The sequence below is a fragment of the Alligator mississippiensis genome, chromosome 6, assembly GCF_030867095.1.
Source record: "Alligator mississippiensis isolate rAllMis1 chromosome 6, rAllMis1, whole genome shotgun sequence".
Taxonomy (NCBI): Eukaryota; Metazoa; Chordata; order Crocodylia; family Alligatoridae; genus Alligator; species Alligator mississippiensis.
Genome location: NC_081829.1, coordinates 22,536,396 through 22,560,941, shown reverse-complemented (window position 1 = coordinate 22,560,941; position 24,546 = coordinate 22,536,396). Strand labels below are relative to the sequence as shown.

Here is a 24,546-nt window from a genome sequence, read left to right as displayed (position 1 = left end):
GGAAACATTGACAACTTCAGGATTCCCACTGGCCTTGCTATAAACTGAACAATTCAAATACTCGCAACTGATTTTCTCTTTAAATAGAATCAGCCTTCTAACACTGCCCTCGTGCTGCACCTTTGAGTTCTGAATGCCTTAAGCGAGGGCACCAGAGAAAGTCAGCCTATTGTTTTTAGGCTTTTTGTTTTTTTTAACTCAGACACTTTTTTTGTGACAGTTTTTCCTACCTATTCCTGAATCAAAAAATGGTCAGTTTGCTTTTGAAATTAAATCTCTGCCTAAAATGTATAAATGTCTGTGTTTACTGTAGCCATCTATAACCATTTTCATACCAGTTTTGAGGCAGACACTCCATTTTTATGGATTTTAGTTGTGGATTTATAATGGAAATTGAATTTCTTCTTCACCTAACTGGAATATGATTTGCAACTATATTTTATTGTAGAAAGTGATATGGTTAAAGTATCCAAAGGATAGCTGAACCTGTTCCCTTTTTCAATACTTTTTCCTCTGTTTCTTTTGTAGGCACTTTTGGTTCTGTAAAAGGTTAATGTTGTTTAAAAAGCTAAATTGTGAGCAATAAACTGACCACCCAGCCAGCTGACTTAAGTGACATGACACTGCTGTAATGTTCATGCAAGCTTAAATGGGATGCAGTAATTTCTTTTGAAGTCTCATTGCTAGCAGTTTTCTATCTGGTCTTTCAGGCTAAGGACAGGCATTCAAAAAGCCTGACCCTAAATTGATTCAGTCTTTGCATGTTAGTCTAACCTGGCTGGGCTGAACCAGTTGTAACCACACAGGCATCCCCTCTAGACTGAAAAAATGCAGGCACATATCTGCAGTGGCTCAGGCCAGAAGTCGGGAGGGGTGGGCGGTGCGCTAGAGCAGCCCTCCCTTCCCTTCCACAATGCTGAGCTGAGGGGGGGGCATGACCAGGTCCCGGCAGGACCCTCTAATTAAGGAGGGGTTCCCCCCCCGCCCCCCCAGCGGAGCCAGCAAGGAGTTGCATGGCAGGGAGTTACACAGGGAGTTAATAAGAGCATTTAACAGCCCATCAGCAAAAAAAGCCTCTCTCATTAGTTCAAGCTCTTCTTAAACAACTTTTTCCAAGGAAGGAATAGAGGGACATTACCAGCTACCTGTTGATTAGCTCCAAAAAGCTGTGAGCCGACACTGTCCTGTGTGCCTTACACAGACACCTCTCAACATCAGTTAGCATACCACATGCTGGCTACGGTCTGTGCTGTGGAAAATGGGAGGGGGGGAATCTCTGCTTGAACAGGGAGTGGTGACTGGGGGACAAGGAAACCAGGTAGACCCTGCTGTGCCTGCAGTCTCTGCAAGAGCTCCAGCCAGGGAGCAGAGGGGTGGGGTCAGTCGTGCTTGGAAGCAGAAAACCCCATCCAGAACTGCAAAGCATCTGGGATGCTGGGGGACTCTGGTTTAAGTTAAACCAGGAAGGAGTCTGAGACAGACATTGCATAAACTGCTTTGACCCAAATCAGTTAAGTCTGATACTGCATTCATCCAATTTTACCTCAAACCAGTTCCAGCTATTTTTAAATTGGTTTATGTGCGCTGAATGTTTGTTCTGTTACAGGTTAAACTAGTTTCTGGTCACTTAAATCAGTTTATGTGTAATGTCTGTCCCTAGCTTCAAAGGACAGACTACTTCTTTCCCCCTTCCATCAGTGACATCACTTACAGAGGTGGCTTATCTTGGGAGCCTCCAGGCATTATTAACAGGTAAAATGACACCGCCTGTCTTCAAAGAAAAGCAAATTTGTGAAGTTGGTTGGGGATAGAAAACAGTAGCTGGGTTGAAGAAGAAAGGCCTTTTAACTCCTGTTTTTTCCAAATGGTTTGAGGCAAGTTTAAAACCATTTGGATGAAATAAACTTGCTGTTTCTTGTTTGTGGTTACTGAAAATACCCCAGTCTTTTTTTTTATATATTTGATTGATAAGTTAAATGATTCCGGGATGTTCAGAGCAGTTTCAGATCTTTCAGGATGAAATAGAGTGAAGTAAACCAATTCTTGCACTTCATAAATAAAGTCCTATTCATGGTATACTGCAAGTTATTTGTATAAAGGAGAAAACCCTTTATTCACTGTACTAAACGTGCATCCAGAGTTGCACTCCAGGTCTGTCTCAGGTGTTCTTCTTAGCATGCACTTAGGGCCATCCAAAGCCCCACTCTTGCCTAATTTCCTGAACTTCTGCATACTATGAACAGGGAAAAGGAGTGCTTCCCACAGCTCTCCTAGGCTCACCTTCAAGGCAGTGTAGACACATGCTGTTTTTCACAAACTTAGTTAAGCACTGTGCCGTTACTCATAGGGTAGGTATGTTATTGAGCATGCGGGGGAAAAATGAACTGAGCTTGTAGCAGAAACAACATTCAGATATACCCAAAGATACTATCTTGGTATGGTTTTAAATATGGAAGTAAACAATATCAAATTACAACAAATAGCATTGCCATTAAATATATAGTGAGTGCTCTAGTTATTCATATTGCAGCTTTTACATTATTAAAGATTGTAATGTGTCCTTCTGAAGCCTTTTCATGGTGCCATTTAGCTTGTTTGGGGGTGAGAGGTTTTATAAGCTGAATTTATGGATCTTAGTGGTTATTTATGAGTTAGTGAAAAGAGTGCTGAAGAATGCAGTTTTGATTGACAAATGAAATATGGTTTCGTAAATGATCATATTTTTGACTGGTAGATTCACACTTCCTTTATAAATACCCATCTGAATGTTTAGCAAATAGTGTCACTTTTCGTTTGTACTTTGATTCTGCAAAGTTCAGTTGTACATGTTTTTGTCCAGAGATCGAAGACGGGGTAGACTATCTGAATCAAAGATGCGTAAGTTTTTGTGAGCTTTGTGAAGAGTAAGATGCAGTTAGCATTTGATGAAGTGAACCTTTGTTTATGAAAGCTTACACCTCTCTGATTAGTTAGTCTATAAGTTGCATCTCTACCCTGTCTTCTGCCTGATTTCAGACTAACACAGCTAACTGCCTCTCTGTCCAGAAGATATGGTCACTTCTGTAATAGAGAGACAGAGAATTCCGATTCTGACATGGGAGCACCAAATTTACATTTCTATTTATAAAGGTGCACCAATACATCAGCCCGATATCGGATTGGCACCAATATAAAGAAAACTGTCTGTATTGGAAATAGGACTGTTATAGCCGGTAATTTGGCTGATAAATGGCCCACGAACACACGCAGCTGCAGCGCAGCACATAGGTGACAAGGAGCACAGCTGGGAAGTTTGAAGAGCTGTGTGCAGCTGGTAAGTCTGGTGTAGTGGAAGGGGAATGGGGGGGCAGATTAAGGCCCCTACAGTGAGGGAGGAGTGGGGCTGGGGCTGGGGCAAGCGCTGCCCACTGTGGAGGGAGCAGCTCCCTCTGCTGCACACCACTCGTGCAGGAGCCACTGGTCTGGCAGCTTGTTTGGTGGCTCCTGCCACTGTTCCCACTGCTCGTCCCCCCTCCCCCCATTCCCTTCCACCACACCAGGCCTACCAGCTTCACACAGCTCTCCAAGCTGCCGGGCTGATGTCAGAAATTGGATCGGTATCAGCCAATATGCCTCCTTAAAAATCGGCTATCTTCACTTGGCCCCCAAAATCTCTATTGGTGCACACCCCTATTTATTTACAAAATGTTATAAATTCCATTTATTTTGGTAGAGAACATGCAAAGAATTGGTTTTTTTTCAGGTACTTAGTTTAGATTCCAACAAACCCACAGAATATTACTCTAATTTATCTACAAAGAGGAAAATATGTGCATTTAAAACCATTTCCCTGGTGCTCATCATGAGCTGAAGGACACGGCCAAAAAAATTGTTTACTGCTTGTCAAAATGCTGACTTCTGTGTATTAGATTTGTTAATTTGCACTTTGGGGGTAAGCAATCCAGGTTTGGTGGGAAAAGGCCACTTTTTGAAATCGGAAATTATAAAACACTATATTGAATAAAAATAAAAGACAAAGTTTATTTTACTTCCATTTCAAAATTTCTTGTACTCCATCATTCCTTTTTATTAATAGATGAGACCTCAGAATTTCAAAGATAGTTAACCTCTGTTTACTCATACGACATTAGCTGAATTTGTCGCCATTAAGCAGAACTTGTCCCAGTTAAACAGTAGTCATTACCATGTAGAATTAGGCTGAATTTGTTTCCAGAGAGACATCCTAATACAGTTAAATTTCACTTCAGTACATCTTGAGATAAGCAAAGTGAAGAAAGCAGAAGTCTACTAGCTTATTAAAATAGCCTAAACTCTGAAATCTGTGAAAACCTTTTTCCTTTAAATTATTTCGAGATCTGTACCTAATGCTGTATAACCTTAACTATGTCTGTGCATAGTAAAAGTAAAATGATAGTTAATAAATGTTGTATGCATTGTTAAAATTGTGTTGCTGTTTTTTCCTTGTCAGCACAAATCCTTGTTTATTAAAGATTTAGCTTGAAGGAAATTTTAATTAATTACAGGTTCAGTAAATCCTGACTAGGAATCTGCTGTGCTGTGTTTACAGTGAATGGCCTTCATGTGCCTATGTTTCACTCCTGTTCTCTCTGCTACCTGACAATGTGATTTATGGCTGTTGTTTTCTACCAGTCCACTGTTTGCCCTCTAGGAGGGATTGGTCTCTTGAGCCTCCATAATAACAGCAGCACTTTCACAAAACATCTTTTAATGACAACAGTGTAGCATTCTGTAAGTCAGGCTAATTGCAGACATACCCTATTAATTGCAAAACTAGGAGAGGTTACATATTTTACAAGCTTTTAATTTGAAATCGCCCGAGATGATTTGTCTTAAGTGTTTGAGTAGAGATGTCTACAATATTCCATGATAGGCTGTTGCTTGGAATCTAGAACATACCGTTAAAGAATATTGAGAATGATCCAGGGAAGGTTAAGTTATATGTGTATATTTTTGTCCAGGAATGTTTCTGCTTCTATATATAAAGATAATAAAGATTTCATATTCTGTCATAGATATAAAGGAGAATTTTTCTACTTTTATTTTAAATTACATTAGACTTATTTTGGTAGATAATGTTTACATGGCCAAAATTCTTTTATCTGGATCAGGATTTATATCCTTTGCCTTTTGTATTTTTAGTTGTACAGCAATCTGTTGTAAAAAGAAATTTCACAGAAAGGGAAGATTGACTCTAAGACTTTATTTTTGAGTTTTTGAGAAGGGGAAAGCCCTGGGTGTGGTTTGGTTTTTGGACTGTTGGAGAAGTTGCTTTTTGTTTTGTTTTTTAGGATCTCTGATTTTGAAAATCAGAAAACAGTTTTTCTAGAAGCTCAAAAGTCTTTTGGAAACATGATCATATTTGTAATTTCCCAGTTCTGCTCATCCTTTGACAATTTTTTTTTTTTATTGTTCATCTTGGGTGCTTGCAATATTGGGAGATATCCAGGGTGTCATCCTCTTTCTGATTTTATTTTTGCATGAATGTCCACATGTAGAATTCCCATTGGTTTTAGTGATGCAACATCAAGCCCTGAGTGAGTAGTGAATACACACACTTCTTGGAAAAGTAGTAAATGGTTACAGCAGGCAGTGTGCAAGTTCACCTATAAAAAGGCACTCCACTTAGAAAATTGTAAAGATACTCCTTGTCTAAATGTTGCTACAGATTGTTAGTGGGTAACTTTGAACTTTACAAATGTAGGTATGACACTTATGTATGCAGAAATTTCTCTGAACTTCCTGAAAGCAAATTAAATAAGTTTTAGAACCTGTAGTTCATAGTTCTGCTGTCAAACTTACCCGTTATCTTTGTTTCTCAACTTTCTCATTAGTCATTTTATTCCCAAGCTTTGATCTTTGATCCTCTTAGTGTCCAGGAAAATGGTAATTAATTTATTTATTTTTCTTATACTATGACAACACCTAGGACCATTTTCTTAGGCAGTGTACAAACAGACTAATAAAAAGCTAGCCTCGTAGTTAATGTACTAGCCTAATGGATGGAGACTTACATTCGTTTCCATTCTGCACTTCAAGCTCCCAGAGTGATTTTGGGCAAGTCACTTAGAGTATGTCTACACACAGAACAAAGAAACACTATGCAGATGTGGAGTTAGCTGTGCACTCACTATCTTTAAAACTGAAAGTACTATAGCTGTATTAGCCCAGTGCTACACCCTAGCTAATAATTCCCAAGTAGAAGCAAAGCTTATGAGCTCAAACGCGTTAACATGTCTAGAGATTATCTGTAATTCCAGAGCCTTGTACTGTGCTGATTCTGAAATGCAGGCTAGCATGTTTCTAGCAAGCTTGGTATATTTCTTTATGATATTTATATACTTTTTTGATTTATATGTTGTTCTTCCCTACAAAAACTCAGGGTGATGGAAGTAAGACAATAGAATACATTTACATTGCACCATGCTGTGTATATGTACCATTAGGGCCCTGGCAGGTGTTGCATATTTGGCACAATTAAGATGTTAATCGCACAATACATTGTAACATGCTAAATGTTAAAGCCAGTTTATGGTGTGATACTATATTAAATGAGCTACAAAGATATTGCACATGTGTACAACTTATTGTGCAACTTCTTTATGGTTTGTTTATATCACATCCTTAAACTGAACATATGGCATGACTGTCTGTGCCAGATCCCACTCTTCAGTTGACCATCAGGATTGGTCATGAGGTAATCCCAAGGTCTGGGACACAGCTGTCCCTTGCCTGTTCAGTGACATCTGGCTGGGGACAGACCTAGGTCCTAGCTCTCCCCCACCCTCTCTGCTGCCTGATTCCATGGAGGGACATTAGGAGGGATTGTGAACCCAATGTTGGGTAGAAGCTGTCCAATGCTGGGCTTGTGACTCCCTGCACCTTTAAAAAAGGGGTTTGTAGCTCATAGCCACACACCTGGCTACTTTTTCAAAGCACCCATGAAAGAAACAGCCATGGTTCAGGGAATTCCATGCCCCCCAGGTGCCACTTCTACATCTGGGGCAGGGGCAGCTGGGGAGCCAAGAGTTTCCAGCACCCCAGTTGTTCACACTGCCTCTAACCACCTTGCTCTGTAGCACATGTGCAAGCCCCACAGGGCAAGGTAGAAAACCTGCCTGGTCAGGAGAGCCCCGTGGGCTTTTGATTCAGGGCTCCCCATGTACTAGCATCTGGCAGCTACACAATTAGGATCACAGGCAGAGGGAGAAAATATGTGGGGGGGCTGCACACGTGCATGCTTTCACACTGACTCTGCTGAACTCCCTTCCTGCCAAGCAGGGGCAGGCACATGGCATCGCACCACTCCCGAGCAACAGCAGCAGTGTTCAGATTCCAGCCCACAGCAGGCAGCCCACCTCTGCTGCATGCACAGATCTGGAGGCCGTATGCCCCCTGGCCTCTGCTGCTATGCACACAGCAGCAGAAGCCCCCCTGCACCTCTGAACAAGCTGCCCGGTCTCCAACCCTTCCACAGCCCTCCCCACAGCCCCATTCATCCCAGCCCTTCCCCTCCCTATGCCCCACTCTTTCCCTCATTGCGGGGCCATCGATCTGCCTCCCCACAGCCTTTCCCCATGCCAGAGTTACCTGCTGTAGTGGGCAGTGCTCTACATTACGCTGGGCTGCTGGAAGGCTGTGGCTCTATGTCTGTCTGTGCATGCCCTTCCCTCTCTGCTGTACCTGCTCAGAGCCTGTACCCAGGCTGCCCTGTGGCCCTACTCACTGCCCTGTGTTTGAGGGGGATAAGCCCTGTTAGCCCCAGCCTTCCGCCGCCTGTGATTATGAATGAGGGAATTTTATGCCTAATCCCCAAAGTAGTGTGACCTGGCAGGTCATGGTCTTTTGGAGATGTGAGACACAATTGCTCAGATCCTGACCATGTAACTGCTTTAATGTCTGCCAGTTGCCTTAGTCTTTCAGGGTTTCTCTTCTTTGCATATAAAAAAAGATTATAACACCCATCTCAAGGGCATGTTAAGAAAATAAAACAGTAGATTGAGATGCGGACATACTAAGGCCAGAATAACACCAAAGCAGCCAAGGAAAGTAATACTCTCCCAAATCCAGAGTTATACCTAAACATCTAAGACAGATGAAGAATATGAGAAAGGGGTATAGCTCATAAGTCAGGTAAGTAATTTGATAGTTTACAAATATTGGTTCAGGAATCAAAAAAAGAAAATATTGGAATTTGGTTCAGGATGCAGGAAAGGACAAACCAAATGTAAAGATTTCTGTATCTCTTCAAAATAATTCTTTGTTAACTATTTTTTTCCTATTTTGTGCATAAGTTTGGCACTTTAGCTACAATTAAATGTGAAATAGATACAGTAGGACTTGAAGAAACCTATTTCGGTGGTGAAGTTTATCTTTTTATAACCTTCAAACATAGGTCTTGAATTTTAGTTCAAGAGAGTGGTATTTTTTCCCCTAAATGGACTTAAAACTATGTTTCAGTCTGCTACAAAGCTTAACAATATTTACATCCATTTTGAGTTATTTTAGTTGTTTAGGAATCACACTATTACAGTAAAACAGTTTGGGTTTTTTTTAATGAATTTGCCCATTTGTAATGAGAGATGACCAGCTTTGATTATGCTCGTTTCATTGAAAAACAGCAGTACCAAATTTTTTTCCCCAAATGCAGTAGGCTAACAACAGTAGGATCATAAATTCACAGTTTGCTAGGTCTTAACGTGATCTCTTCAATATGGAATTATTGACTGTCTATCGTTTTGACTGCAGGTGAAACTAATTCATGAAATTGCTGGATGCCATGGCATTCTGATTACCTCCTATTCCTACATTCGGCTGATGCAGGATAATATCCACAGCTATGATTGGCATTATATAATTTTAGATGAAGGTCATAAAATTAGAAATCCAAATGCTGCCATTACACTTGCATGCAAACAGGTACGGTATCAGAAAGCAAACCAAGTATTTCATTTAGTACTTGTTTTAGAAAAATAAGTTACTTGAAAAAAATAAGGGGGGCCAGGATCCTGGTAGCAGCTATGTTATGTGCCGTTGAATCATTGCACTTTGGTGAAGAATGAAAACATAAGACATTTTTTTTTAACTTGTTTGGGTACATATTTGCAGGGGGGTGTTAATTGTTTACAATAATCATTATAGCTTTTTAATGGCTTAATGGCAGGACAAATTTAGAATATGTTGTACATTATCATAAAAAAGGGCTTTAAAACAAATATATGTTTATCATTAAAGCAGCCCAAAATAAAATAATTGTTAAGTTTTATTTGATCTATCTCTTCAATAGATAATATTTCATAAACAGTTCATGTATATTTCAGGGGTAATATGCTATAAATTTTAAAATATGACACTTCATTTATGTGACACATAATCTTCTGAGGCAGGAATCTTGTAAAAAAAAAACTGATTCACAAAAACGTTTTATTACTGAGTTGTTTTGTTTTTTATATTAATAGTTCCGCACTCCCCATCGAATCATCTTGTCTGGCTCCCCTGTGCAAAATAACCTAAAGGAGCTCTGGTCCCTCTTTGACTTTGTATTCCCAGGAAAATTGGGAACGCTGCCCGTCTTCATGGAACAATTTTCTGTCCCAATAACCATGGGAGGATATTCCAATGCCTCTCCTGTGCAGGTAAATGTGCATCAGAATAGTTTTAGTAGTTAATTATTAATTTTAACAGGAACTGTGCTTTGTCATTTCAGAACTTATTTGGAGATGTGTATTAAACTGTGCATCTTAGGCCCTGATGCAGTAAATGCTTACACATGTGTTTTAACTTTTATACACATAATAGTGGTATCATACCTCTCTTTAGGACTGGGCACTAGTACAAAGCATAAGTGTTTGCAGGATCAGGTGCCTTCAATTGATTCATATTCTATGATTAAAAATGTAAAGAACATATTTTATACTTAAACTGAAATGTCCATTTGTTTTTTTTTTTTATTTTGATTTCTGATTGACTTCACCAGTTGTAATATTTGGAACTCAGACGCTATAGAGAGATACTTTAAACCTAAAGTGAAAGAAATTTTAAACAAATAAAATATTCCCCTTCTCATCATAGAAAATGTTATTAAAACAAAATTTAATCTTGGAAACTAAAATGTTTGTGTGTCTTTCTTTAAAATGTATCTTTAGTAGTTTAAGAATATAGTTTTCAGTATTTTACGTTTTTTTTTTTTTTTATTAAGTGATGGATATCTGCATTACATTTATTAAATTAGTAAATAGATTACTTGCAAAATGATCTGAACATTTAAAGTTTTATATAGAGGCTTAGAATATGAATTGTTTATAAGATTTCCTGGTAATGTTTTATGTACATAATCTTCTACAGTTTTTTCTTTATTCTGAGTGTAAGAGCTTCTCTTGTGTCATGGTTGGTAATTTACTAAATTGGGTGGCTAATTTTGATTTTTTTACATATCAATAATTTATTGTATTCTTTGTTTTGCTTTAAGAGAATTGAAGGTATTTTTAGCCATTACGTATAGTTAATACCCATCTCACACATCCATTACCCATTACAGAACCATATGCTGCATTTAAGGCCAGAGTGACCTTTAGTTTCTGTGATCATAGGGATTTTCTTGTACCGATTTTTTTTTTTTTTTTTTTTTTTTTAATAGTCTCAAGTGGACACTAATCTTCACGTATTGTCTGGTAACCACCATTGCTGCAGGCTTCCAACAGGCTTCTTTTTGATCTTCAGTCTGTATATTAGCAGTTTTGCATGTGGCTTTTGGGTTTTATGCAAGATTACACACAAGGATTCATTAATAAAAGGGACTTGCCTGAGGGAAGTGTCTCAGTTGCCAGTAAATCTCTTGTTTCTGATCTCCTTTTATATGGAATAAATTCCATCAAATTAGAGCACAATAAATGAATGGTATCTGTTATGAGAGAGACAATTTATTAAATGTAATGGTTGGGTAACATGAATTGTCATGAAATTTGCTAGATAGATAGATAGAACCACATCCATTGAAGGGTAGAAGAAATAATGTGGATGGTTTGTACTAGCTAGTTTTGCTGACTTTCCACCTATAACCCGTTATATTAAGAAAATTAAACGCAAATTTTTGCTTTTTTTCTTCTAAAGGTAAAAACTGCCTACAAGTGTGCATGTGTTTTACGGGACACCATAAATCCCTACTTGCTGCGGAGAATGAAGGCTGATGTGAAAATGAGCCTTTCGTTACCAGATAAAAATGAACAGGTTTGTATAAGATATATGGAGTTTGATCCTCCTCCTCCTCCTGAATTCTGTAGCCAGACTTCCCAACTTTTTTGATAACAGGTTTTGGACAACAAAATATGCAACCGTGTGCTTACCGAAGCAAAAAGGTTCCTTGGTATTTTTAGTTCTCTGTAGTTAATGTTTGCAAATGTGGAGGTCAAAGTGACTAGTAGCTTGAACAACTACTGATTTATTTTGTAAATATCTGTTAATTACCTGTTAGAATTTATAAATGCAGATACATTCTTTTCATCTTTAAGGGATTGAAGCCCTCCAAAGGCTATTGTTACAGCTTCTTCTATCCAGCATGGAATGGTCTGGTCCCTGCACAGCTATACTTATATATTAAAAGCAAAGTTACATAAAGGACATTCCATTTTGGTTTACAGAGGGTGGTTACTGCATGCATTGTATGGCCAAAAACGTGCACCCTAAGTCAAAACAGTTGAGCTGTCATTAGGATGTTTCCTCTGATGTCTAACAGTAATCACTTTTAGGCATATTTAAACTGTTGCTGTTTAAGTAGTTTGGAGGTTAATTTTGCTAGAGAAATGTGTGATATTCACAGTAGTAGTTAGGTGGTCAACCAGTTTATATTGTGACCTTCATTTTGTATGGGTTAATACTTTTTTCCAATACGTTCACATTTTTGGATTGAAATTCCATGCTTGCTACCTTCCTAAAGATGAATGCTTTTGGGAAACTTGAACTTACCTCATAAATAACTTACGGTGGGTTTTTTTGTTTGTTTTAAGTATCTGTGAGTTCCAGAAATAACCGTTTCTAATCTGGGTTAGGTTTTCCCACCTCTTTTGCTACAGATTTCATTTCTGTGCTCCCAGTTTTCTTCCGTCTCTTCTTCCTGCTGGCTTTGCAATTGCACCTTGCTACATTCTTCTCTCAAAGTTATGTAAACAGGTGCCATCTTAAGACAAGTGGATGTGTTAGTGATTTCTCACTGGGTGAGCATAGGAGCAGACAGTGAGCCATCAGTATGGACTTACTTATCCACCACGCAGACTTCTGCTCTCTTTAATCCAACTCTTTAACAAGATTTCAGTGTGGGCTGCTCTCCCTGAAGAATGCTTTCATAAGTGGACTAAAACAATTTGATTTTTCTTCTAGTCAGTTACTGAGCTGTACAAAGTTTGACATACAGCATAATGTTTGGTGCCCTGCAGGATACAAGCAAGTGATTTTGTTCCATTTTAGCCCAACAGGGCATTTGAAAAATCATTATATGCTCACGTTCAAAGATTGATGACAGAATAGATTATATGTGCTAACCTGTTGTTTTCTGAGGAGGTCCTAAAAGGAGTGTAAGTTTTAAGGGACATAGATTCAGTATTGAAAGTATTTCCCGTAAACTTCGTTTTTTTGGGGATTTTTTTTTAATCACTTGAAAGAGCCTTTATCTTAAGCGAATATCAGCATTACATAATTAAGTAATGAAACATAAAATAAAAGTAAAGTTTAAAAATTATATCAGTATGAATGATACTGGTATAAGGGAGTGAATAACTGAAAATGAAACTCATCCTAACACTATTACCTTTTCCTATGGGTTCTCATTTTTAATGAGCCCTATACAGCAGCTCTTAATTTAGCATTTCTACTGGATCAAAAGTGCAGTACATTTGTTGCAATTTTCATATTGTACAAAGTTTAAAAAAAATAACTTCACGTACTATATGGGTTTTTTTGTAGGTCTTGTTTTGCCGTTTGACAGCTGAGCAACGTCAAGTCTATCAAAAGTTCATTGACTCCAAAGAAGTTTACCAGATCCTCAATGGAGAAATGCAGGTTGGCATTAATTAAAGTAGACAATGGCATTTAAGAGTCTAAAGGTAACCATTTTGATAAAGACATAGACTGCCCTTCAGTAGTCCTCTCTCTAGACCCTGAGCAGGTTCTCAAAGGGGAAACACATGGCGATTTTGGTTCTAGTCCTGTTAACATTAGTTCTTTTTTTTTCCTTGAAATTTTCACAAAATTTGTAGAGATTAGCAGGTGGTGTCTGCTCTGCAGAGCCTAAAGACAAAAGTAATAGAATGCAATGGACTTTTGTTGCTTAAGCACCTTTTTAATCAAAATACCCAGGAGTCCTTTAAAAAGAAAGGTATTTGAGACTACTAGTGGTTGAGGAAGTCATTACATGTTCAGTACGAGCTTGAATACTGACTTGGATATGAGAATCTGTTTTATTGAAAGAGGAGAGGGAGTATTTCCTAGCATCCACTTGGAGCTTTAATTTCTACCTGAAGAGCAATCATAGGCAGAAGAACTTATGATCTTTGCAGCTTTGTCCTAGTACAGACCCAAAAGTGTCACTGGCTTTCAGCACCATAACACTCTCTTCTAGAAGGGAGAATGCAGTAATGGTGTCTGAAGAAGTATACTTCACCTTGCAAGGGAGGGGAACTTCTTCAGTGTATGAAGTGAGCTTGCATAATATCCCACGCTTTCTTGTCCCATTTATTTCAGAGGATCCATATACAGCCTATGAAACTTTACAGTATATCCCATAACTTCTGTCCTCTTTGCTCTTCAGGGTGCAGTCTCTGAGGACTACAGAATCCTACATACAGTGCTTTAACCAGCTGCTCAGGCCAGCAGTAACAAAGCAACATCATATACTGGTACCTTTTAATAGCCAGTTCTCACCCTTCTCTACTGTTGAGTTAACAGAATTGTAAGATCTATGTTGTTACGACAACACATGGATAGACTAAAATGAACTGCAAGGGTTTTATTTGCTGCAACTCCAGTTCCGAGCTGTGTCCTTATTGCAACAGTCAATGACCAGACACTCGGCACAGCAGATGCCAGCATTATTTCCACCTGAGGAAAAATTAAGAGCAATAATTGGCATAGAATTTATGTAAAATGTACTGCTTTTTTCTATGAGTCTTGTATTTCCAGCCTCTGATCCAGCTGACCCCTCAGTATGCATTATGCAGGCACTGTGCTTTCTAGTCCTACTGAAGAAGCTCTCACAGGATAGGACTGTCCTTTGAAGGAGAAATGTGATTTTCTTGATGTGATACAGAGTTAGATGCACATTTCCATATGTTGTCTCATTTTCAGTATAGAATATAGGTATTCTGCTAAAATGTGCACAAGTCTATATGAGAAAAAGAGATAGTATCACCTTCAATCTTCTGTGCCTCCCTCTTCCCCTTCACCATCCCAAAGAGATTTGAGTGATCATTGTGCATGATAGTGCATGTTGCTATGTCACCGAGGCTAGAAATAGATGTTACCTAATAAAATGGATCAGCTGTGCTTTAGTGTTTTGCTTTGTTGGACAAAATGTATGTTGCCTCTTGTCTTACCCTTGACGGTGCAGTACAAGGGGCAGTGTGATCTCCCTGCTTTCTCCACTCAGCCAGACCTGTCCCTCACAATTGCTGGGGAGCGGGTCTAGCTGAATATGAAAAGACGGGCTTTTCCCCACTCAGCTAGACCTGTCTTCTGCAATTGCTGGGGAGTGGGTCTGGCTGAGCAGAGAACCCCAATTTCTCTGCTTATGGAAAGGCACCCCAAATTCTCTGGGGTGCCTCTCTGTGAGCAGGGAAAGCAGACGGGTGCCCTGAGGGCTTGAGAGAGTCCCTCAAGTGTGGCTGGAAAGTATGAGCAACTTGGACGAGGGGGTGAAAAGCACCTTGTTCAAATTCGTGGATGACACTAAGATGTGGGGAGAGGTAGGCACAAAAGAAGGAAGGGACAGGCTACAACTAGATCTGGACAGGTTATAGTGGTGGGTGGATGAGAATAGGATGGGATTCAGTACTAACAAGTGCACGGTACTGCACCTAGGGAGAAAGAACCAACAGCATACCTATAGGATTTCATAGACATTAGGGCTGGAAGGGACCTTGAAAGATCATTGAATCCACACCCCCTACCCTGGGGGCAGGAAGACAGCTGGGGTCATAGGATCCCAGCAAGTTGAACATCCAACTTTCTCTTGAAGGCATTCAAAGTAGGTGCTTGAACCACCTCTGATGGCAGGCTATTCCAGACCTTGGGGGCTCAGACAGTAAAGAAGTTCTTCCTTATGTCCAGCCTGAAATGGTCTTGCAGGAGTTTATAAATGTTCGACCTTGTCATCTCTTGGGGCGCTCTGGTGAACAAATGTTCCCCCAGATCCTGGTGAACACCCCTTATAAACTTATAGGTGGCCATCAGATCACCCCTGAGCCTGTACTTTTCCAGGCTGAAGAGTCCCGTAGCTCTCAGCCTGTTGTCATAAGGTCTGTTTTCCTGGCCTCTGATAATGTGCATCGCTCTTCTCTGGACTCTCTCAAGCTTCTCCACATCCTTTTTGTATTATGGAGCCCAAAACTGGATGGAGTACTCCAGCTGTGGCCTCACCAAGGCCGAGTACAGCAGGAGAATGACGTCCTGGGATCTACTTGAGAAGCATCTATGCATGCAGGTCAGCGTTTTGCTCGCTTTACTAGCCGCAGCATCGCATTGCAGGCTCATGTTCATCTTGTGGTCAATCATGACCCCCAAGTCTTTCATCCGTAGTGCTAGCCAGCGTAGCACTGCCGAGCCTATAAGCATGCTGCAGGTTTTTCTTCCTAAGGTGCAGAACCTTGCATTTTTTGGTGTTAAACACCATCAGGTTCTCGTCCACCCATTTTCTGAGTCTGTCAAGGTCAGCCCGGATCGCCCTCTTGTCCTCAGGTGTGGATGCTTTACCCCAAAGTTTGGTATCATCAGCGAACTTGGCCAGTCCACTTCTGACTCCAGTGTCCACATCATTAATGAAGATGTTGAACAATGTAGGTCCAAGGACAGAGCCTTGAGGACCGCACTGGTCACAGGGCACCATGACGATTGACTTCCGTCAACCACCACCCTCTAGGTCCAACAACGGAGCCAATTCCCCAGCCAGCAGATCGTGGTGGACCCAAGGCTGCAGAACCTTGGCCTCGGATGGGGAACTCTCTTCTCATCAGCACAGAGGCATAAAAGGATCTTGGAGTCACTAGTGATTCCAAGATGAACATGGGGCGCCAATGTGAGGACGTGGTCAGGAAGGCTAACTGCACTTTGTAGTGCATCCATAGATGCATCACGAGCAGGTCCAAGGAAGTGATCCTCCCCCTCTATGCGACATTGGTCAGGCCAAAGTTGGAGTACTGCATCTAGTTCTGGGTGCCGCACTTCAGGAGGGATGTGGACAGCATTGAGAGGGTCCAGAGGAGGGCCAGTTGCATGGTCAAGGGGGCAGCAGGGCAGACCCTACGAGGAGAGGCTACGGGACCTTAACCTATTTAGGCTCCACAAGAGAAGGCTGAGAGGGAATCTGGTGGCCGTCTATAAACTTACCGGGGGGGCCTGCCGGGAACGGGAGAGTCCCTGTTCCCCCGAACACTACCAGAACTAACTAGGAATAACGGCCGTAAGTTGATTGACAGTAGGTTCAGGCTAGACTTCAGGAAGCACTACTTCACAGGGAGGCTAGGATCTGGAGCCAACTTCCAAGGGAAGTGGTGCTTGCTCCTACCCTGAGGGTCTTCGAAAGGAGGCTAGATAATCACCTACCCAGAGTCATTTGACCCCAGCATTCTTTCCTGCCCATGGCAGGGGGTCAGAATTGATGATCTGCTCAGGTTCCTTCCGACCCTACCAACTCTGAAACTATGAAACAGCTGCATATGCAGTGCATGCAGTTTGCAGCACTGCAGATGGGTCTGCAGTGCCATGGACCACACGTGCGCACTCATGTGGACGTACCCAAAATGACACAAATGAGATGTCAGGCAATGTCTGTTTCTACCATAAAAGTGTGAGCTGCCCACTGATAATTTTCTCATTCTGTTTCTGATCTTGGAATGGTAAAGTAGCCAAGGTGCTCAAATGTTAGTGATTTTCAGTGTCCCTCTGGAAGTGCCTTATATGGGCTTAAATTTCAGAAGGCAGCTGCACAGGAGTTTATACTGACTCCTTTGGGAAGATTTATATTAGGCACTCAAGTTAAGTCTCCCTAAATTATTAGTGTCTTAAAAACTTTGGACCCTAAGTTTGAATGCAGTTATTTAATATTTTTATTGCAACAACACTCAGGGATCCTCATCAGAGATCAAGGTCCTACGTGATAAGGTACTGTACAAACTATAAATGTTCCTTGCTGACTTTGCCTTATTTGCAGAGGAGAGGGGAGGAAGAGGAGATAGATACTAGGGGCAGTATGGCTATTTCAAATTTCTATTTGAGTTATGTGTTAGTAGTAAGCAAACACGTACAACTGAAATATTCAAATATATGTACTTCAGGGGAAAATGTATTTTATTTAAGCTTTCTTTGCTAAGTTTTTATAGTGTAGATTACTTCAGTGGCCTCAGCAGATGGATTTGGTGTCCTGACTCACCCAACTTGACAATGCTGGCAGGTTCTTTTTTGTTGTAGTTGTTTTGGTATTTTTAACTATAGTTCTCTCACTGTTGAAAGAAAAGGATTATTATATACAGTATTTAAAACAGTGGATGATTGGACATGACTCGTACAATACTGTGAAGTAAAGATTGGTCTTGGCCCCGTGTACAGGTTCTATTCAAATACGTTGAATTCACCTACACTTGTTAGAAGTATTACTTACCAAATTGGAGTTGTTTTCCCTCATCTTCAGATTTTCTGCTAGCCTTTGCACAATTTTATCTCAAATTAGTTTACGCAAATTTATGTTTTTCTTTTGGGAATAGGAAAATTAACTTTGATTCTTTTATTGAAAATATACCATCAGTTAGGAATTTGCCCCATTTTTTATAATGAAAAAAGAATCAATTAATGATAGGAAGTCTAACTTCTCTGAATTCTTCACTGCTTCAATTATTCAGTGATTGAAGCAGAGCAACCAAATGAGTTAAGATCATAAAATAAAGGATCCTGCTTAAGCACATAAGTAATATTTGTTCTTGATTTATAAGTCCAGCTGTGTGTATAGCAGCTTTAGCAGATAACGTATATTTAATTCTCCATGCTGGAAGACCATGTCCAGCCAGATATGATGTTTGTGGTTTTTCTGAAGCTCCAGAAAATTGCAGCTAGTATTAGTTTGCATTAATCTGAAAATTACTGCAGAATTCACTTAATGTTATCACCAAAATTAATTCTCAAAATCGTAGAATGTCACTGGCCACTTTAATGTATCAGCTCTCTGAAATCTTTTTTATCGGTACAAGAACTAATATTTGCAGGTATAAAAATCCAGTGACTTTCTTAACTATGCCTAATCTGATCCTTTTTTGTCTTTTTTCCTTAAATGACGTAATGAAAGCTGTTTGAAAAAATCATCTTTCTCCTATATTCTGTAGATTTTCTCTGGACTTGTAGGATTGAGAAAAATCTGCAATCATCCTGATCTTTTCTCTGGTGGCCCCAAGGTCTTGAAAAGTGTACCAGATAATGAGATAGATGAAGTGGATCAGTTTGGATATTGGAAACGTTCTGGAAAAATGATAGTGGTAGAGTCACTGCTGAAAATATGGCATAAGCAGGGTCACAGAGTGCTGCTGTTTACTCAGTCAAGACAGGTAAGAACATCTTAGAATCATATAACAGTAGGGCTGGAAGGGAGCTCAAGATGGGATCATCCCTATCTGTACCATTCTTGACAAGTGTTGATCTAACCCAGAGGTCAGCAACATTTTCAGGAGACAAGCCAGAATGACCAAAGTCAGTAGGTCGGTGCTAGGACCCATCTGCTGCATGCTACTCAATGTCTACGTGCAGCATGGTGTGGGCAAAACACTGGCCACATACATACAGCATAAGCAAAGCCTAACACCACCAAAGCCCTTGCTTTACAGGCTGGAACCTATAGCTCCATGGGCCTGATTCAGCCTATGGGCTATAGGTGTTTGACTTCTGGTTGAACTTGTTCTTAAAATCTATGGGAACAACCTTATGTGCAGCGATAAGTTTACTAGATAAACTTAACACAGTTGTGTATTAGAAAACAAAATTCCGCTGCCCCTGAAAAGTGTCAAAGATGAAACATTCCTTTAGTTTCTTGTGTTTGGTAACTGGAGACTAGGGGTATCTGTAGGTGTGTGGGGACGCTGCTCTGGTATGCTGTAATTACAGCACATCAGAGCAGGCTCGATTAATCGGGTCTCCTGGAGCATGATAATTAACCTGCTCCTGCAGTCTCCATGCCTCATGCATTCAACCCCTGTGCTTCAAAATGGCACTGGTGGGGGCACTTTAAAACTCATCAAATGAGCATGAGTTAAAGTCATTTTTAAGCATGTGGGACGCTGAATACATGAGACACTGCAGGTGCTTCAATTAGAGCACTTCTTGAGCCATTCTGATTTAAAGCACCCCTCCCACCCGTAAGCATGTGTAAAGATGCCTTAGATGTCTATTCCATCAAAATGCTTGGAGGGACTTTATATGCTGAGTGTAGTTAAATATATTTTGGGTAAATGTTGCTCTCAGGTTTACCAGTGTACCTCCAGAATAATTCCTTTTAGCCGTTGGTATAACTGAGTTGCATTTGGTTCATAACAACAGTACAAATAACTGTGTAAGATAAGGAATTGCAGTTAATGGATTTGGTATTGTCAGTCAATTTCTGACGGGGGGTGCAATTTGCTACATACTGTGAATGAGGTTAGTTTGCCCTCTCTTAGAATTGTACTCTTATGCTGTTCAGTGGGAGTTCTAACCATTTTAGAGAGTTTGAGTTTGTTTGGTTTTTGTTTTTTTCTTGGAAAGGCCTGAATTGTCCATTGTGGTTAATACCAGAAATGTTTATGACGTGACATGCTATTCAGTTAAATTTCATGCTGGGATTTCATTAGAATCTTTCTATAACAACAGATGCTACACATCCTTGAAGCATTTTTGAGAGAGAGAAACTATTCCTACCTCAAGATGGATGGTACTACAACAATCGCATCCAGACAGCCTCTTATAACAAGATATAATGAGGTGCGAAATTGCAGCCCTCCCATAAATTCTTACCAGTGATTGATGCTTGAAGTCAATCAAAATAGACTGCTTTTAACTATTTGCTCTGGTGCATTTGAAAACATTTCTTCCATTTCAGTAGTTACTATGGCTTAAATCTCTGGGTGGGTAGGATCTCTCAAGCTTTTGGAGTTCTGGATCAAGACAAACTGTTTCTCTTGAGGTAAGGAGTAAGAGAAAGAAATTGCCATTTTTTCCCTAAATTGAAGCTTGGTTCTCTGAACCAAGGCCCAAGGCTGAATAAGAAATTTTCTTGTAAAAGAATGAATAAACATTGTTGAGTTGAATAAATTGTTGAATTAATAAACTATTTGAGTTTGTCTAATAAAAGATATCAGATTTACCTGAAGAACCTATGTCCTTAGACCAACATGGCTACAACCTATACCCCTGAATAAACATTAGACTTTAATATCTGACTTTTGGTCAGAAAAGTGAATAAGTAAATAAGGCAACACTAGGCATATCCTGATCCCTTTACATCTTTGTCAAATTTGCTGACGTGACTGACAGAATTGAGTTTTTGCACTTGTTAGCTATGCACAGTCAGTGCTGCCATGGAAGATCAAGTTAGATAGTACTGTCTGATGCATTACCAACAGAAGGGATAATTATGGTCTTGTAGAATCAATGTTACTCTATATGAAGTGGCAGAGAGAGTTTTCATCACCAGCCTATGTCATTCTCCATAGAAACAACCATTGCCACTGCTAAGGTGCCAACATAGCTGCAGGAAATCAGTTTCTAGCTCAGGAGGAGCTAGCTTAAACTCAGCCCAGGTAATATTGAAGCAACACTAGTGGGAAGGGAGGAGTGTTTTAAGCTCTACCATATTGCTATTCCTCCATTTAAGGCTTGCAAGTGCACTTGTCAAAGCAGAATGAAGCCTCTGGACCCAGTTTTGCTCCTCAGTATATGCATATGACTGGGAAGGGGCATCATCTAAAAATGCTGTCTTTGTTCTCTAGGTCCCTAAAAAATTTAACTTCTCTTTCCAGATAAGGACTGCCAAAATAATCCATGCATGTGTTAGCTCCATGTTAGATTCCTATAGCTTACTGTACCTAAAGCTGTGTGCAGAGCCTCCAGCTAATAGGGAATGTGTCTGTCTCCTGCATGATCTACAGTGCTATAAGGACACCTACCACCTACTTCACTAGTTCCAAGCTACCTTCTGGTAGCAGTGTAGTACCACGGTCCAACTTTTCTAAGTAATTAATAAGTCAAACTCTAACTACATTAGATCATATTTTGATCTAATGACCTACAGTAACAGTTGTATTTCTCTGGGACAACAAAGATCACAAAGCCCAGGATGAAATGTGAGATTTGGGGACAATGCGTTCTTAACTAATATAACCTAAGTATGGAATTAACTTCCAGCAGATATATGATGAAACAAGAGTGACTAAAATTTTCTTTAAAAAAAAAAAAGATTTTCAGTTATAGCAAGAATGTTAAATGTTAAACCCTGCAAGAACCCAGAATGAAATCCTTAAGAGTGCTGTTTCCAGAGAGTTTGTGGTATAAGTGCACATCATGATTTCATTGTGAATATTTGAATTAGATCTAGACTGCAGATTAATTTTGGTTTTCTACTTCTATGTTACTGGCTGAAGTGGACCAGTCTTTCTTACATAAAAATACACAATTGGTCTATGCAAGAATTAGCAGGAGAAAAGTAACATTCTACTTTGATAATTAAGCTTTGCTAAATTCTGTCTTGTATTGCATGTGTTACAGGATAAATCCATATTTATTTTTCTTCTTACAACTCGAGTTGGTGGCATTGGAATCAACCTGACAGGTGCTGACAGGGTTATTATCTATGATCCTGACTGGAATCCCAGTACAGACACACAGGTTGGTATTGCTTGGTTCATCGTGTTCTATTTAACAGCCAAATTGAAAAAAATGGGTGTTGAAAGAGGAGGAGGCTTCTTAAATTTTTTCCTGAACTATCTAGTGAGATTCAGGACATGTCTACGTGAGATGCTTTACACGCAGTAGATGAATCTACTGAGCAGTAAAGTGTCACGGTCTACTGAGCAGTAAAGCGTCACATATGTATAGCATTTACAGCACAGTAAATAAGGCTACTGCACAATTATCTAGTACCTGTAAATACAGGCACTTACTGCACAGTACTGCATGTATAGACACTGGGAACAAATTTGCTCCCAGTCAGCCTAGGCAGCAGGGGGGCACAGGGGACAGGGAGCTTTCTGTCCCCAGTCCTGGTGCTGCTCAGCTTCTGGCTACCCCCAGGAGTCAGGAGCTGATAACCGCCAGGACTGGGGATCTCTCTGCTCTCTATCCTGGCTCCCAGTACAGAGCTGGAAGCTCCAGAGAATGAGTGCTAGGTCTCCAGAGCATCTCTGCACAATGCAGAGCTGGGAATTCCAGCACTATTCCCTCTCCACAGTTCCCACCTCCACACCAAAGCAGAGCTGCTTGAGGGGGCAGGTGTGTCTGGGAACCCAAGCAGGGCAGCTGCCAGTGAGCCCTGTGCCCCCACCCCCCCTGCCCTGTTCAACAGTGGACTGGACAGGAACTATCCGGCAAGCAGGGCAGCTGCCGGCAAGCCCCCTGCCAAGTGGCTCAACAGCATCAGCAGCAACACCCTCCTCCCCTTTTAAAGCACGTAAAATGTACATTAGTGCCATATCCTCAGTGGAAGTTACCATTATGCTGGTACTGTTAAAGAACTGGTCTTATCCATGAGTGTAATAGGGCTTTGAGAATTCTTGCCCCATTTGAATGGTTGAGACTGTAGGAACTTTATTCTTTTAATTTGGGGCATTTTTTTTTTAGCAATTTCATAGTTCATTTTAGTCAAATATTAAAATAGCGTACATATCTCAAAACTAGTTCAAAATTGCTCTTTCTTCTCAAGTTCATGAGCTGCCTTCTGTAAATTCATCATTGAAAACATCAGGGTGTGTATGTTAGTTTCCTTTTTGTAAATGTAGTTTAATTTTCTATTTGCTGGGCGGAAATAGGACTCCAGTCAACTATCAGCACAACTCTTTGAAAATTCTTGCACATACATTCTGAGTGATCCAGATTGTTCCATTTAAGAAATGCTTCCTAAAACCCCATGAGGAATTAGGAAATCTTCTTACTAATTAAACTGAGAAAAAAGAAAAGGCTTCTGGACAATACATGAATAAAATCGAGCTAATGTATGAAATGGATCTTAATTTGAGACATGGTCATCCAAGGGGCAACATTATCCTGCATTAACTTTTAATTCTAACTATTGGATAAAGTGCTTTATCACTTTAGAACCAGATTCTTAAAATTGTTTACCTCTTTTTTTGAGCTGTCTTTCCATCAGTGTAGAAATGTGGTTATTATAATCTCTCAAACTGTGCTAGTTTCCAGAGTACATTTAGAACACATGTTGGTGCCAGTAGTTCACTGTGTATACAGCCCTTCATTTCTGAAAGGTAGTTTCCACTAAATAAAACTTTCATGCTATAGGCTCGAGAGCGTGCTTGGAGAATAGGCCAGACGAAACAGGTGACTGTGTACAGGCTTCTTACTGCAGGTACAATAGAAGAGAAGATTTACCACAGGTAAGTGGTACTGATATTCACTGATAACTTAACTGTCCTAAGCAGGTGAATTTCTGTTGGAGCCCCCTTTTAAAATTCTGCCACCAAATGGGTAATAAGGATTGAAGGATTTGATAGTATTATGAAAAAATATAATCAGGTTCATAACTTTGTTGAATGTAGCAGTAATGTTATTATCACATTAATACACACACACACACACACCATATGTGCCTTTTTTCCAAAAAAACAGCTGTTAGAAATTAACATTTACATTTTATGTGAGGAACTATGATAACTGCAGTTTCTGCCATTTAAGCTTTGGCCAGGTAAAAGCAAAAATAAACGCTGTGCAAACCACAAGGAGTAGAATACAGTAATTAGCAGACTCGGCTCCCAAGCTGCTGCCACTAAGTTAATTACGACAAGGAAAGATTTTTTTCCCATCGCTCTGCCTTAAAAAAAAAAAAAAAAAAAAAAAAAAAAAAAAAAAAGTGTATATCTTGTTCTAGGGTTGAGAAAATACAGTATTTTTCATCAGCAGATCTTAGCGCATTCTCATACCATCTCTACAAGCAAGGACACAAGCATAGGAAGATAGGGTGACTTCCACACTGTCCCTCACCAGGCCAAGAGCAGAACTAGTAGTAGGAGACAGGTTTCCTTAAGCCCACAGACCAGCATTCACTTCATAAGCCGTACTCCTCTCATTGATTTCTATGGGAGCAGT

General features: G+C 40.1%; 1 protein-coding gene across 2 annotated transcripts in view; it reads left to right on the top strand.

Annotated features, from left to right (window-relative positions):
- ERCC6 (ERCC excision repair 6, chromatin remodeling factor) overlaps positions 1-24,546 on the top strand; it is a 79,001-nt gene that overhangs the window by 41,719 nt on the left and 12,736 nt on the right. Inside the window, exons 9-16 of one of the 2 annotated variants that reach the window (XM_014605075.3) lie at positions 8,767-8,937; positions 9,477-9,653; positions 11,128-11,244; positions 12,973-13,068; positions 18,594-18,812; positions 20,107-20,217; positions 22,000-22,119; positions 23,743-23,837. In XM_014605075.3, the coding sequence (XP_014460561.2) occupies positions 8,767-8,937; positions 9,477-9,653; positions 11,128-11,244; positions 12,973-13,068; positions 18,594-18,812; positions 20,107-20,217; positions 22,000-22,119; positions 23,743-23,837 (1,106 nt within the window). The remainder of the gene's footprint in view (positions 1-8,766; positions 8,938-9,476; positions 9,654-11,127; positions 11,245-12,972; positions 13,069-18,593; positions 18,813-20,106; positions 20,218-21,999; positions 22,120-23,742; positions 23,838-24,546) is intronic. The other variant, XM_019499447.2, reaches the window with a different exon arrangement.